At 46.3% G+C, this 13838-nt stretch overlaps 1 protein-coding gene across 3 annotated transcripts in view; it reads right to left on the bottom strand.

The window, feature by feature from the left end:
* The window catches only part of TSC22D3 (TSC22 domain family member 3), a 65639-nt gene extending 53224 nt beyond the window's left edge, over positions 1-12415 (bottom strand). The window contains exons 1-2 of one of the 3 annotated variants that reach the window (XM_079124492.1): positions 12297-12415; positions 11288-11713 (exon numbers count right to left, since the gene is read on the bottom strand). In XM_079124492.1, the coding sequence (XP_078980618.1) occupies positions 11288-11713; positions 12297-12388 (518 nt within the window). In that variant the 5' untranslated portion in view covers positions 12389-12415. Of the gene's footprint in view, positions 1-11287; positions 11714-12053; positions 12069-12296 lie in introns of those variants that run through there. The other 2 variants (XM_079124494.1, XM_079124493.1) reach the window with 2 other exon arrangements.
* Positions 12416-13838: the final 1423 nt, after the last annotated feature.

The raw sequence follows: 13838 nt of genomic DNA, 5'->3' as shown, positions 1-13838 counted from the left end.
CACCTCAGAAGGGACCTTGCAGAAACTGAGGACAGAGATGCATAGTTATGAAGCCACAACCCCCAGGGGATCTTCTGGAGTGCCCACTCTTAACTATACCCCCAAGCTCAACTCTCCTGGTTCCAAGGAACTTTCTTCCTGTTCCCAGGCCCTGAAGGCCGCTATGTATGCAGGAATAGCCCAGGTTCCTGAGGAGAGGAAATGGGGTCCAGTTTGCCCACGGCAGAGAAGACACGGAAGAAGAGGACCTGTTCCTCTTGTTCCTGAAGTTTGGTGCCACTGGGTTCAGCCCAGAAAGGATCAAAAGTGTTCCCTCCCACCCCAGGCCAGCACTATCCTACCAGGAACCCTGCTGAACTGGCAAGGTTCTTCTCCCCTCTCCCAACCAGAAAGCCTCTCAGCCAGCTAGTCAGCCAGCCAGCCGCTTCCCACCTGCCAAAGCCAACCCATTCTTTAAGGCTCTGCTGGAAGCCGCCGCCATGTAGAGACTCTCCCTTCCTAGTTTGCTTTGGCACCGCCCAAGTTCCGCTAAGCTTAAGGTCTTTCCCTCAAGGAGCAGGAGCCCTAACTTGGCTCGCAGAGGCCTGCAGCCGCTCCAGTGCTTTGTTCCCCTTGGGCCTTGGGTGCAGCTGCTCCACTCCCCTCAGCTACACCCTCAGCTCCTCACACCCTAGTCTAGCCTCTGACGTCCCCAGTGTCCTCTAGAGTGCTTAGCACGGTAGGTAGGCATTCAATAAATCCTCAGTCAGCTCTCAATAAATAGCAGGCCCTGGGTCAATAAATGATGGATTGATTAATTGAAGGGTTTGGTGGCTCAGTACAAGGCTGAATGAGGTGCTGCCATCATTCATTTCTCTGTACACCTGGGCAGACAGATTAAATTGCCTTAAAACTGAGCAGTTCTTTTTCTTTTTTCTTTTCTCTTGTTTTTTTCTTCTCCCCCTCCTCCTCCTTCTTTTTTTCCCCCTGCAAATTGATTATGATGAGCCAACAGGGCCAAAGGGACAGGGAGAAGTGAGGTGCTGGAGCCTGAGAGGACTCCCCAGAGGGGGAAATTCTATACCTCCATCTCAGAGACTTGGAGTACCCAGCTCTATTAAGCCCTGGGATGGTGATCTTGGGTTTGTAGAAGGACTCATGAGTTGGGATACAAACTATACCTATTTATATTTCCCTAACCACTGTTTTTGCTTTTTACTGTCTTTCCCTCTTTCTCCCTCTTAGACTACAGAGCAGTGTCCCCACCTACCCTCAGGGTGTGAGCCACTTAGGAAACATAGTGGGACAGGCTAGGGCAAAGACAAGGGCTTAGTCACAATCTTTGAGCCCAATGGGGTACTTGATTGATGGGGATATTGTGTGTTGTAGATAGTCAGATTAGTTTATTGGAGAAATATGTCATAGACTTCAGCAATCCTGACTTCATGGGGGCCTCAGTTGTACCAAGCTGGTTATATAACTTTCTGACTAGGAAAAGCTAAGAATCATTGTGAATTCAAACTGGCCCTGGGACTTTGAGACTTCATGATGAATGGACTTGGAATTGGCTACTGGTGGTGAATTGAACCCAAGGCTTCACACATGATAGGCAAGCACTCTACCACTGAGCTTTGTCCCCAGACCCTCGAAGCACCTTCCTTTAAACAGAAGAAGCACCTTCCTTCTAACTTCCAGTAAACCCTTCTACCTGGTGTCAGTCAGCCTGGGGTCTCTAGAGTAGTACCTGAATCAACAAACAAAAAGAAGAGGGACTTCATAGACCTGTTCTGGGGCTCCTCCATGCACTAGGCTGGCTCTTTAGTGTTGCATTATCCAGTTCAAGAAGAGTACCCACTGACCCCACAACAAAAATGCCTCAAGCCAAACTAAGTCCACTACAGTTCACCTGTCCACTTATATGTGCTGCTCAGTGTGGGGGCTGAGGAGGATCACCTGTGCAGTCTGACACTTACCTCTGAGCACACTGTTTGCCTGACACGGGGTATAGTAGGCTTTTCCTTGGAAAGTATGAGTTCCATATAGACCCTCAGCAGGCTTCTGAATGCCTGGCCCCAGGGAAGGCAGCCTCTGAGCAAGCAGAAGCTTGATGCCTCAGTAACCTGGCTGTTACATAAGGCACTGTGTGTGAGATATGAGTCAGGGCCCTCAGGCTGGCATAGGCTGGGAGTGAGGCTAAATGGCAGCCTTGAAGGAGGGGTTTCTGGGGGAGGGTAAGCCAGGAAGGAGCTACTAGAGCCACTTCCCTTCCTCTCATTTCTCACTCCCCTCTTCCTCAGGGATAGCTAGAGCCAATCATCAGCCTAGATAACACTGAACAGTGGCAATACAGGCAGACCCCTAAACTGAGCAGCTGCTTTCCATCTCTCCTGAATAGAAGACATGGGGAAGTGGACTGGATACTCAAGACTATTTTGTGAGAAAATTCTTCCTACCAGGAAGGATAGGGAATGTCCCTGAGATGCTTTTGTCTATAGGCTAGGGCCTGATTTCAGGCTGGACCTATTTGAGGAAAGCGGTTCCCGGGAGAGGAAGGCTGATAGCATGCCTGGGTCATCACTGACCAAGCTTGCTTCCAGCTCTTGTTTTCTCTGGGGCTGGAATATGCACAGTGAGAAGCTTCCCATTCATTCTTCTTTGCTACCTGGGATCTTATACCTCATAGATGGATTCCGGAAGTTCAACGGTACTTTGGGGCAGGGATTTCTAGCTGGAAGGTCCAAGTGAACTTGCCTTGTCTACTGACAAGATTCACTCCTTCCTGAAATTGCATTTGGAAAAGTTTGCTTTCTGCTCTCAAAGACCACACTTTATTCCCACTCCAACTCCTTAGCTAAGCTGGATTTCTGCATGGTAGACAGTGGCATCTAGAAGCCATTTTCCCCAAGCTGACTCATCATCAGCCTAGGTTGCTCTGAGGCTATGATCTCACCTTCTGGCCTTCCCAGGGCTCCTGGTTAGCCTATGGGGTTCTATGGAGGGCTTGCCTGAGAAAGCTGTGGCATTACAGTGAAGCCCTCACCCTTATTCCATTACTGTAGGCAATGGTACAGCACAATATGTCCTGGGCCATTATTACTCTCTTCATCTAAAAGGGACATCTTTCATCTTTCTGACCCCTATGGTCATGAAATGCTCTCCTCCCTCGAGTACACTGAGCACACAAAGTGCCTCACCAAATGAGCCCAAGCTTTAGTCTCATTTGGCACATTGGTTTCTTCAGGGCTCAAGAGGCTATTGCACGACACAAACCGATTTGTTATGTAAACCCAGCCAACCATGGCAGATTATGGCTTTGCAGTTATCTTGAGAGATGCCTTACATAAGAGGAGAAAGTTCAGGTAGGAGCAGAATCACGATGAGCAAACAATGCAACTGCCACCACCAGGTGCACACAGTGGCCTCCGTTCTCTCAACCAACCCAGCTGGTGGGGGCAAGTATTCTGCTGGGCTCCATCACTCAGGAGGCCTGGAGACCCTGGCAGTCTTCACCAGACACATCAATCTCCATTTACCCAGACTCTCTGGCCTTCAGGGCCAGGTCTGGAAAGGAGCCAACACTCCACCTGGAATTGAGAGCTTGTCAGTTTATCTGGAAGTGTAAATATAAGCAGGAGGGCTAACCTTTTCTTCAGTCAGGGAGGGAAAATAAGGTCACCCGGAAAGAGTTATTTTCTAAGGTTTGGGCTCACATAGATCCATTCTGGGCTAAACTGAGGAGTAGATGAAGTTCATGTTCTGTTCTTACCACCTTTCTCTAAGAGCATGAACCTTCGAGCCAGGCCTCTTGAGTTCTTGTACTGCCCAGAGGTCCATGCTGTAACAGCCCACCCAAGCTAGGCCTTTCATGGACCGTGGCTGTTTTTCCACCTCTCTTCTCTAAATTTTGCTTTCCCACGTTCCATTCTCAAAGAACCTACTGCCAGTGAGCTGGTACCCTATCTGAAGTTCTGAAAAACATATTCACACAAAGTAGTTAATGACCAATAATGGATTCCCTGTTACCCTTTTAAAAATGTATACCAGATCTGGGCTATTCAGGAGATGCACACGAAAACTTTTTACCACTCCCCAAACCATGAATATCCTAAAAGAATATCATTTCCCCAGTCAGCACCATCACTTTGTGAAACTTCTTAGGTTCCTTTTCATTGTCATCACCAGCACTAGCAGATGACTCAGGGTGGGGGGCATTCTCCCCAAGGAAGACATTTCTTCATTTCATTGGGCATTACTACATATATGTAGGCTGACTGTGAGCAGAGGATGAAAAATCACATTGAAAAGTAGGTGCTGGACAATGTCACTTTCAGGTCTATATCTAAAAGAATTGAAAAAAATGACTGGAACACATACTTGTACATCAGTGTTCATAATTGTATTCCTTTTTTTTTGGCTGGTGGTGGGGGGCAGGACTAGGAATTGAACCCAGGAGTGTTCTGCCACTATGCTACCATCCCCAGACCTTTTCATTTTGTATTTGTGACAGGGTCTCACTAAATTGGTAATGTTGGCCTCAAACTTGCAATCCTCCTGCCTCAGCCTCCTGAGTTGCTAGGATTATAAACCTGTGCCACTGTGCCTAGCTATAGCAGCATTCTTCATAATAGCCAAAAGGTAGAAACAACCAAAAAATGCTCACTGACGGATAAATAGACAAACAAAATGTGTTATATCCATACAACGGAACATTAATCAGTCATAAAAAGCAGCTTGCATGCTACATTGTGGATGGACCTTGAAAACATTATACTGAGTCAAAGAAGCCAGACACAAAAGGCCATATATTTATTGTATTGCTCCACTTGTGTGAAATATCTAGAATAAGCAAATTCACACAGACTGAAAGTAAAATAGAGGTTTCCAGGGACTAGGGGGAAAGCAGAATGGGAGTTATTTTTTAATGGGTACAGAGTTACTGTTGGATGATGACAAAATTCTGGAAATGGTGATGGTTGTACAACTTTGTGAATGTACCTGATGCCACTGAACTGTAAACATAAATATTGTTAAAATGGCAAATTTTATGCTCTATATATGTATATATACACACATGTATATACATTATTGTCTATAATATGTATGTAATAATAATATATAGTGGTTATATATATTATACCTAATATATAATACCACTACATACACATGTGTTAATAAATAGTGGTAATATATATTATATATAATACATATATACATACATATTATAGACAATACATACATATGTAACACACACCCAGATATAACAGTAGGTGCTAGTAGAGTACCAGACTCACTCAGCAACAAAAGGACTGCCCCTCATATACTAGCCTCCTAGCACATGCACTTCCATGTTGTCTTAGAAAAAGAGAATTTCTTAGATGTTAGGGTTCTCATGAGGAATCCAGATCATGAATGTTAAGTTTGTTAAGTTTGCAAAGGCATTAGTGTTTTTAAAAGAAACTTTCCCTTAATTCAAGAGTGCCTATTCTTTGTCAGATCACTAGATGCTCAGGAAATAGATATTTTAAATTACCTTGGGCTAAGGAAAGACTTTTGAAGCTTGATACCAAAACTAAAAATCACAAAGGCAAAGAATGACAGGCTTAACCACATAGAAACCCAAAACCTCTCTATGGCAAAGAATTCCATCCTTGAAATCAAATGGTAAATTAGTTGACAAAGGGTTGCAATCTCTAATTCAAGGTTTCTCACGGTGTGGTCCACATACAACTGATGCTATTAGAGAGGAGTTTTAGATAGTGTGGGGACAGAGACCTGAATTTTAAATAGTATGAATTTATGCACTATAGCAAGCAGCCCCTCATATCACACCACACAAGTGACTACCTTCTTGGAATCCAGGTCCAGTAATATATGTTATGAAATTATTAGTGTGTGTGGGGATACTGGGGAGGGAAGCCAGGGACACTCTACCACTGAGCTATACCTCCAGTACCTTTTAAATATATTTTGAGCTGGGCACAGTGTCACACGCCTGTAATCCCAGAAACATGGGAGGCTGAGGCAGAAGGATTCCAAGTTCAGGGCCAGACTGGGCAACTGAATGAGACTCCTCTTAGAATAAAAAAAAGAGAGAGGGCTTGGGATGTAGCTCAGTGATACAGCACACCTGAGTTCAATCACTAGAACCACACTCACAAAAAATATTTTGAGACAGGGTCCCACTAAGTTGCCCAGGCTGGCCTCAAACTTTCAAACCTCCTACATCAGCCTCTATGTAAAATTTTCTTGAAACCCTAATCTCTGAATTTATTTCTTTCCCCATGCTACTCTATATTAGCTCTACAGAGAATATTAAATAAACTAGCACACATAAAGAAATCAGAAAGATATGCTATTATTATTATTTTCTGAGCATCTATGTGTGAGAACCATTGGTGCCAGGTCAGAAGCTTAAAGGTAGAATCCAAGATCTTGAGAAACTGAAGGCAACTCAGATTCAGAATATTTTAGATCACATTTGGCAAGTATGCTCTGGGACCAAAAGCAAAATAGAGTTAATTTTAAAGTTTTGGGTAAAATCCTAGAAATAAATTTGAGGCTACAATAACAGCAATCACAATGCCAGACTATTATCAAACTATTCCAGACTATTCCATTCTAGCTTGCTATATCTCATCGATCAAAGAATTGAAGTTCTTGAAATTTCAAATTAGGGAGCTTTTCTCATATGCTTATGCTACATTTAAACTGGAAATTTCAGCTGGGCATGGGAGGCACACACCTGTAATCCCAGTGACTCTGGAGGCTGAGGCAGGAGGATCACAGATTTGAGGTCAGCCTGAGAAATTTAGTGAGACCCTGTCTCAGAATAAAATAAAATAAGCCAGGCATGGTGGCACACACCTGTAATCCCAGCAACTGTGGAGGTTGAGGCAGGAGGATTGCAAGATCAAAGTCAGCTTCAGCAACTTAGCAAGGCCCTCAGCAACTCAGGGAGACCCTGTCTCAAAATAAAAAAAAAAAAAAATAGAAAGGGCTCGAGGTGTGGGTCAGTGGTTAAATATCCCTGGGTTCAATCCCCAGTACCAAAAAAAAAAAAAAAAAAAAAAAAAAAAAAAAAAAAGAAACAAAGAAAGAAAGAATAAACAAGGAATACATTAATGAAAGCTTCAGTTGTTCCCAGCATATTCTGTCTCCTTCCTAATTTTTCCAGCGTTAGAAGAGAATCAAATCACAAGGTGAAATCTTCTAATAGTAGGGTAACCAACAATCCTAGTTTTCCTGGAATTGTCCCAGTGCAATCACTGAAAGTGTGTCCCAGGACCAAGATTGTTGGTCCCCTTACCTAATAAGGACATTTTGCCAGTTTGTAAAAGTAGTGTGCTCACATTTACCTCTTCTTCATAGACCCATCTTTAGTGTTTTAACAATGTCTTTAGTGTAAGATTTTTCTTTAGTGTTCTTTTTTTTTTTTGTTCTGGAGATTGAACTCAGGGGCACTCGACCACTGAGCTGCAACTCCAGCCCTTTTTTTGTATTTTATTGAGAGACAGGGTCTCAGTGAGTTGCCTAGTGCCTCAATGTTGCTAAGGCTGGCTTTGAACTGGGGCTCCTCCTGTCTCAGACTCCTGAGTCACTGGGATTACAGGCATGAGCTACTGCACCTGACTTCTTTAGTGTTCTTAATTCTTTCTTTCTTTCTTTCTTTCTTTCTTTCTTTCTTTCTTTCTTTCTTTCTTTCTTTCTTTCTTTCTTTCTTTCTTTCTTTCTTTTTTTTTTTAACAATTCTTTCTTCATAGACAGCACATAGACTCCAGAATCCATGCTCTCAGTCAGAGTCTAGGTACTGCTCTTCATTATGAAGCACTGGGAAAGTTACTTAATTTTTTCAAGTCTCAATTTTGTTCTTTCTAGAATGAAATAATAGTGCCCATTTCATTGGGTTGGTATAAATACTAAATGAAATCATGCAGATATGATGCTTAGTAGACATTATAAATATGTAATAAACATTAGCTATTAAACTCTTATAGTTATTAGTTACATAACACAAGATTGAGGGCATGGTGTTTAAAACACACTTCTTCCCCCTCAATAGTGTAGAGGCACCATTTACAGATCAACAGGCTGCATACCCATTACCACAGATTTATATGTGTATACACGGAAGTGTCCATCAGGACTTCTACCAGGCTATTAGAGACATTGCATGTAGGGTTAAAAAATGGGGAAAAAGAACAACCATATTTAAAACTTAATAAGGATTTTCCAGGCCAAATTTAAAGTTATCAAATCTTTACATGGGACCATACCAACAATTAAGTAGGCACCCTCCTCCTTTATTGAGTACTGGCCATATAAGTAATAACTGAGGAAAGCCAAGTGAGTCAAATATAGCCCTACCCTCAAATTGCTTACACTCTTTTGTTCCAAGGAAACCAAGGACTAAGCTGGGAACTAGTGACAGGTCAAAGCAGACAAACAAGATATAAATCAAGAGTGTGCCCTGCCCTCTTCCCAAGGATACAGGAGCCCACACAGCAAGGGAATGGACTACAGGATGAAGGATGGGGAGCATAACTTCTCCAGTGGGAGAGGCAGCCTTGAAAGTTGGCAAAGGAAAAAGACACTGAAACAGGAACCTGAAATGTCTAATCATGGAAAGGAACAGGAGTGAAAACGGTGGCTGAAGTATGATGATAGAAACCCGGGGAATGAGATGAAATAATAAAGGAAATGTTCACTTAGGAGAAGACTGTTCAATCCACGCATTGGAAAAGCCCCCTGACCAGAAATAATGGTCTCCTGGTTTGCTAATGTGCGTGTCATTCTGGGCAAAGCCTAAACTGAATTCAGTACCTCTGCCCCACACCCTTTCTTCCAGCTCTGTGGATGGAACTCAGGGCCTCTTGAATGATATGCATGTGGTCTACCACGGAGCTACACCCCCAGCCCAGTATCTGTGTTCTCTAAGGTCCCAGTTGTCAAGAAATGTGTGTGTGAGAGAGAACTCTAAGGTTGTTACCACAGAACCCTGTCACTCACTCTTCAAACTCAAGGAAGCCTGACAACTTGCTGGTTTGCTACTCAGAGGTGTAGGACACCGAGTTGCTCTGAGACAGGGTGCTCAGGTGCACCTTCCCAACAGTGCACTCTCCTTCCTCAACCAGTGCCATCAATGAACTTCCCGCTTCCCCACCCTGTAGCATTTCCAGGTTTTGCCAAGAATCAAGCATCAATAAACCAGTGTCAGCCGAGTGGATGACAAAGGAGGTCTTCCCATTCAAGAAACATGAACAACCAGGACACCCTGAGGTATGACACCAGTGAACACTTTGATCCTCTGGCTCCCAAGTTCACACCTTGCTCACTCAAGTCCAACCCTCCTAGGCCCAGAACTAGTGGAACCCCCTTTCACACTTTACCAAAGCCCTGGAGGGGCAGTTTCTCTCCCAACTGACAGAACACAAATGCTATAGACTCTCTTTCCAGGTTTCAGCACCACCCCTCCCCCTCTGCCACTCTCCAACAGAGATGAGTGGATCGTTAGGAGCCAGTTAGGGATTTTGCTCGGCAGGGTTTCAGTGTCTGTGGGATGAATATATTTGTAGTAATCTTTCACCAGAAATGAAGATTCTCTCGAAACCTGTTCCATCCATGGCCTGGTTTATTTTAGACAATGAGATAATTTGACACCTAAAGTGAAATAATAGATGAGAAAGGGCTTCAATGGCATCACAGATGTCTGAGAAATACAACTTGTTATAGTGATACTAACGAAGTTGGCAGCCTTGCTTGTCCGCCTCTGGAACCGCTGGGAATAAAGGGAGGAGGAGGCGATAGTGGATTTGTCTTGGGACAAGGGAGGTAAAACTGATCTTAGCATTAGGTGAAGGTAGCTCTTGCCTTTCTCTATCACTTTTTAAATTTCTCCTTCCAGCCTCACAGGCACCCAAGCATTTTGTGAGTGCTCAGTTGTTCTTATCACTTTGTCTGGGCACACCACCTGCCCGTGACCTAGAATCTCAGAGCTAGAAGGAGCCTTAGAGACCAGAGAGGTAAGGCGACTTGCTCAGGCTCATACAAAAAGGTAGAACCATAATTTGTACTACCATCCAGTCTCACACAGCAGGGATAGCTTTCACTTACATAACCTGTGTCATTGAGCAAGAATAAAATCCACCCCTGTACATACACACACAGCTTGCCACTATGAATGCCAAACCCATGGCGAGGATTCCTAAAGTTGCCTTCCCTGTCTTTAAATTAGCTCAGTTGTATTGGGAAGGGAGACAGGAATAGGAAAGACAATGGAATGAACCTGACATACCTTTCCTAGGTACATATATGAATACGCCACAGTGAATCTTAACTTCATGTACATCCACAAGACTGGAATCCTAACTAGAATAAGATATGCTTCATGCTTGTATAAATATTTCAAAATAGCCTCTACTGTCACATATAACTAAAAATAACAAAAATTAAAAAAAAATAAATTACTTCAGTTGTTAAGTCATTCTTAACAGACCATCTCAGACTGGGGGACAACAGCTGCCTTGGGTATGCACACTGTGTTTCTCTCCTCTCTTTACTCTTCCTTTCCTCCCTAACAGGATTTTTAGAAAGTCTAACCTACACTCAAACACATGCCTGCATATTTATGGATTCATCCACCCTATTGCCACATACAGTTCTTGAGGCACTCAAGGCGATGTCCTAGGATGCTCTCTGGAGTTCCTTTTGCCTACATTTGAAATCAAAGGCTGTGATCCATGGAGGGGGTGGGGTCCCCCCATCCAGAGTCTCAAGAAACTTACCAGTCTCTGATTTTTCTTATTCCCTAAACTTCACCTCCTGCCACCAGCTGCAGCCTAATTTTTCTTGACATTTTGCTTGTCCTCACTGTCAGTCAGGGCCACTCAGTAATTTAAAAGCCCTTGCAATTTCAATCCCAGCTTGCACATTTAGAAATGGGCTTTTGGGTAGGGTAGAACTCAGATTTCAAGAGAACCTCATGGCAGAATCTCCTAAGGGTCTATGGAAATGTATGCATTGTGAAAGTGGGTACTGAGAGCTATCTCCATACCTATGGGGTCTGCTGGCCCCCAGCGTCGTCCTGGTGAGCCTTTGCAGGCACCCTTCAAAATAGGGTCTCACCTGCCAGGCCTCCCCTGAACTCTGTGGGATTCCAAACAACCTCAAGGTCCAGTTACTGCAGCCTGTGAGCCTGATCTCCCCCGTGCCCCTCGTGAACTTCCTGGTTGCCCCTTTTGCCAGAGGTGAAAGTCCAGCAGAGGCTGGTGTTAGCCTGGACTTGCACCCACCCATGTGCCCAGCCACCCACCTGTGGAAGAAGAGCAGGATGGAGAGCATGGTTTGGTCGATGTTGCGGTTGCAGATGCCCTCGTTGATCAGGTAGCAGGGGTCCCGCAGCACTGGCTCTAGCGAATCCTGCCGCATTATGCTGTTGAGCTTGTCGGTGTTGAGGTTCTCGAAGATCAGCTTCTCCTGCAGCTGCCGAAAGTTGCTCACGGTGGGGCTGCCCGGGTTGTTGTTCTCCCCGCTACTGCCGCGCTGGAGCCCGCTCCGGTGGGCCAGGTCCAGGCAGCAGTTGCAGCAATCGAGGCCGACAGGTGAACGGCAGTCGATCTTGGACTGGGCCATCTTCTCAGGCTTGGGGGCCGCCTGGCCTTCGAGGTCAGGGGCGGCTGGCAGGTGCGCGCCCTCCGGGCTGGCCTGAGGGGACTCCAGGGTGCCTGGAAAAGACAAGCTGTGAGGAGAAGAGTTGGAAATTAGCGCCTAAAGCCAGCCACCCTAGGCTCGGCCCCCTTCTGGTTGTAACTGCTCGGGGTGCGAATAGAAACAGCTGGACAAACAGCTTTGAGCGGCTCCTTCGGGCTCACTTCCTCCTCCTCCTCCCCCTTCTCTAGTGGCCGGGGCCGCCCCCTCTGAGGTGCCACACACGGCCCCAGCGCAGTCCCAAGTTTCCCAAGTGTGAGCAGGGCTCGGGGCGGACCTGTGGCGGCAGGAAGGGCGGGCAACAGGGCAGAGGGAGAACCGGGACGCGCCCTCGCTCCCTCCCTCCTTTGCTCCCTCCCTCCCTGGCTCACTGGCTCTCAGGCTCCTGGGCTCCCTTGGGCTGTGCCGGCTGAGCGGTGGCAGGAGCCGAGAGCAAGCGAGCTGCACGCCTTGGACTCAGCACCCGGCTATGACAGCATGTAAATTACCCCAGCTGGGCCGGCGGAGGACGCTCCTCCGCCGCTTCCCTGTCAGGCGCGGGCCCCAGGTCCGGCTCGGTCTGGCCCCGTCGCCCCGCCCCGCCCGCACCCCAGCGCCCACGCAGCCGCTCGCACCCTCGCCCGCACTCCTGTGGAGCCCGGTCCGGCTCTCCCTTTCTCCGAGTGCCTAGTGCTTTGATTCGGGCTCTCTCAAGCTCATGGCGCATCCTCCGCCAGAAATCTGCCAGCACTCTGTCTGGAGCGCCGCGCCTCCCCTGTCACCCCGCCTAGCGGGTCTGGAGCTTGGCGGGAGGGCAAATGTTTCTAGTCCCACCGCGGAGGAGTCCCCCTACAGGAGAAACGCCGCGATCGGGAGCCCCCGCGTGTGGTGGCTTTCAACCGTCGCTCTCCATGAACCCAATTTTGCGGGGTGCAGAGAACGGTCGCCTCTGCAGAGTCAGAGAGCTCCAGACACACATCAGGGATATCCCAATAAATGTCTTAAGCAAAACTCAAAGAAACACGATCAAACTCCTCAGTTTCTGTCCCTTTCTTCTCACTTCACTTATTGCCCCCTTCCCCCCACACTTGCTGTTTCCTCTCCTTCCTGAATCCCACTTGAGGAAACCTCTCCTGTTTTCCTGGAATGCCAGATCCCCAGCGGACTTCCTTCTGCTCTGACCCTTCTCCCTCTCCTCAATCGCCTACTTTCCTTTTTCCGATCTTCTACTTTCCTGTATTTCGCTAATTTTCTCTTTTTTCTTTATTTACCAGTTTCCTCTATCCCCCTTCCACCCCAGTTCCTCTCTTTCCCCTTCCATTTCTTTTTCTCCACTTTTCTCGATTTCTACATTTCCCCTTTCCTCTTTTTTCTCTTTTCGTATTTTTCCTGCCCCCTTAATTTCCCTCACTTTATTTCCTCTTTACTTCCTTCACTTTAGCACCCCCCTTTCCTCTCATTTATCTCCCCCTATTTTTCTAAACTCGCTCTCCTCCGTCTTTTCTCATCCCTACCTGCCACCTTAGGAGATCTCCAGCTTTCTTACCCTTTTCAGAGATGTGGTGATTAAATGATCACGGGCCTCAGGGGCACTGGGGAAGGGAGTAATGCGTACTGAAACTGCCGGCGGAGGGATCTGAGAGGATGAATCCGGTGCTGAGGTACAGTAAAAGGGCAGATATGTGGAGAGGGGGCAGTCTGGTGCCCTGGGTCATACCCCAGCCTTGTGAGATGCAGGGATGTGCTGGGTGGGCAAGTGGTAGGCTTCTAGGGTGTCTCAGGACTTGGAGACTTGGAATATATTGAATGTGTAAGATTCAACAATTACTGATTCCTGGAAAAATTAAAAATATTCACAATGTTCAGTTTCCATATAAAACTCAAATAGATTTCAATTTCAGTCCCACTCCCCACCCCCTTTTCACTCGATTCATTCACAAGCCCATGACACTTGAAATAAAGCAGTATATACTGCCATCTTGTGCCCCAGGCATGAAACGGTCTATGTCTGAGTCTCCAAGTTAGATTTTTGGCAGACGCCAGGGGTGCCTCCTGGTGGAATCCCCGGTGTGTTAGTTCTCAGTAGGAGTCCAGGAGGCAGAGTTCCTGCACCAAGAGAGCGCCTGTTGCCAAGCTGTATAGGGACCCCAGCCAGGGTCAGAACCACATTTCTTTCT

This window comes from Sciurus vulgaris, assembly GCF_902686455.1.
Source record: "Sciurus vulgaris genome assembly, chromosome: X".
In the NCBI taxonomy this organism is placed as follows: domain Eukaryota; kingdom Metazoa; phylum Chordata; class Mammalia; order Rodentia; family Sciuridae; genus Sciurus; species Sciurus vulgaris.
The sequence above is the reverse complement of the archived record's forward strand: the minus strand, read 5'-3'. Positions and strand labels throughout refer to the sequence as shown.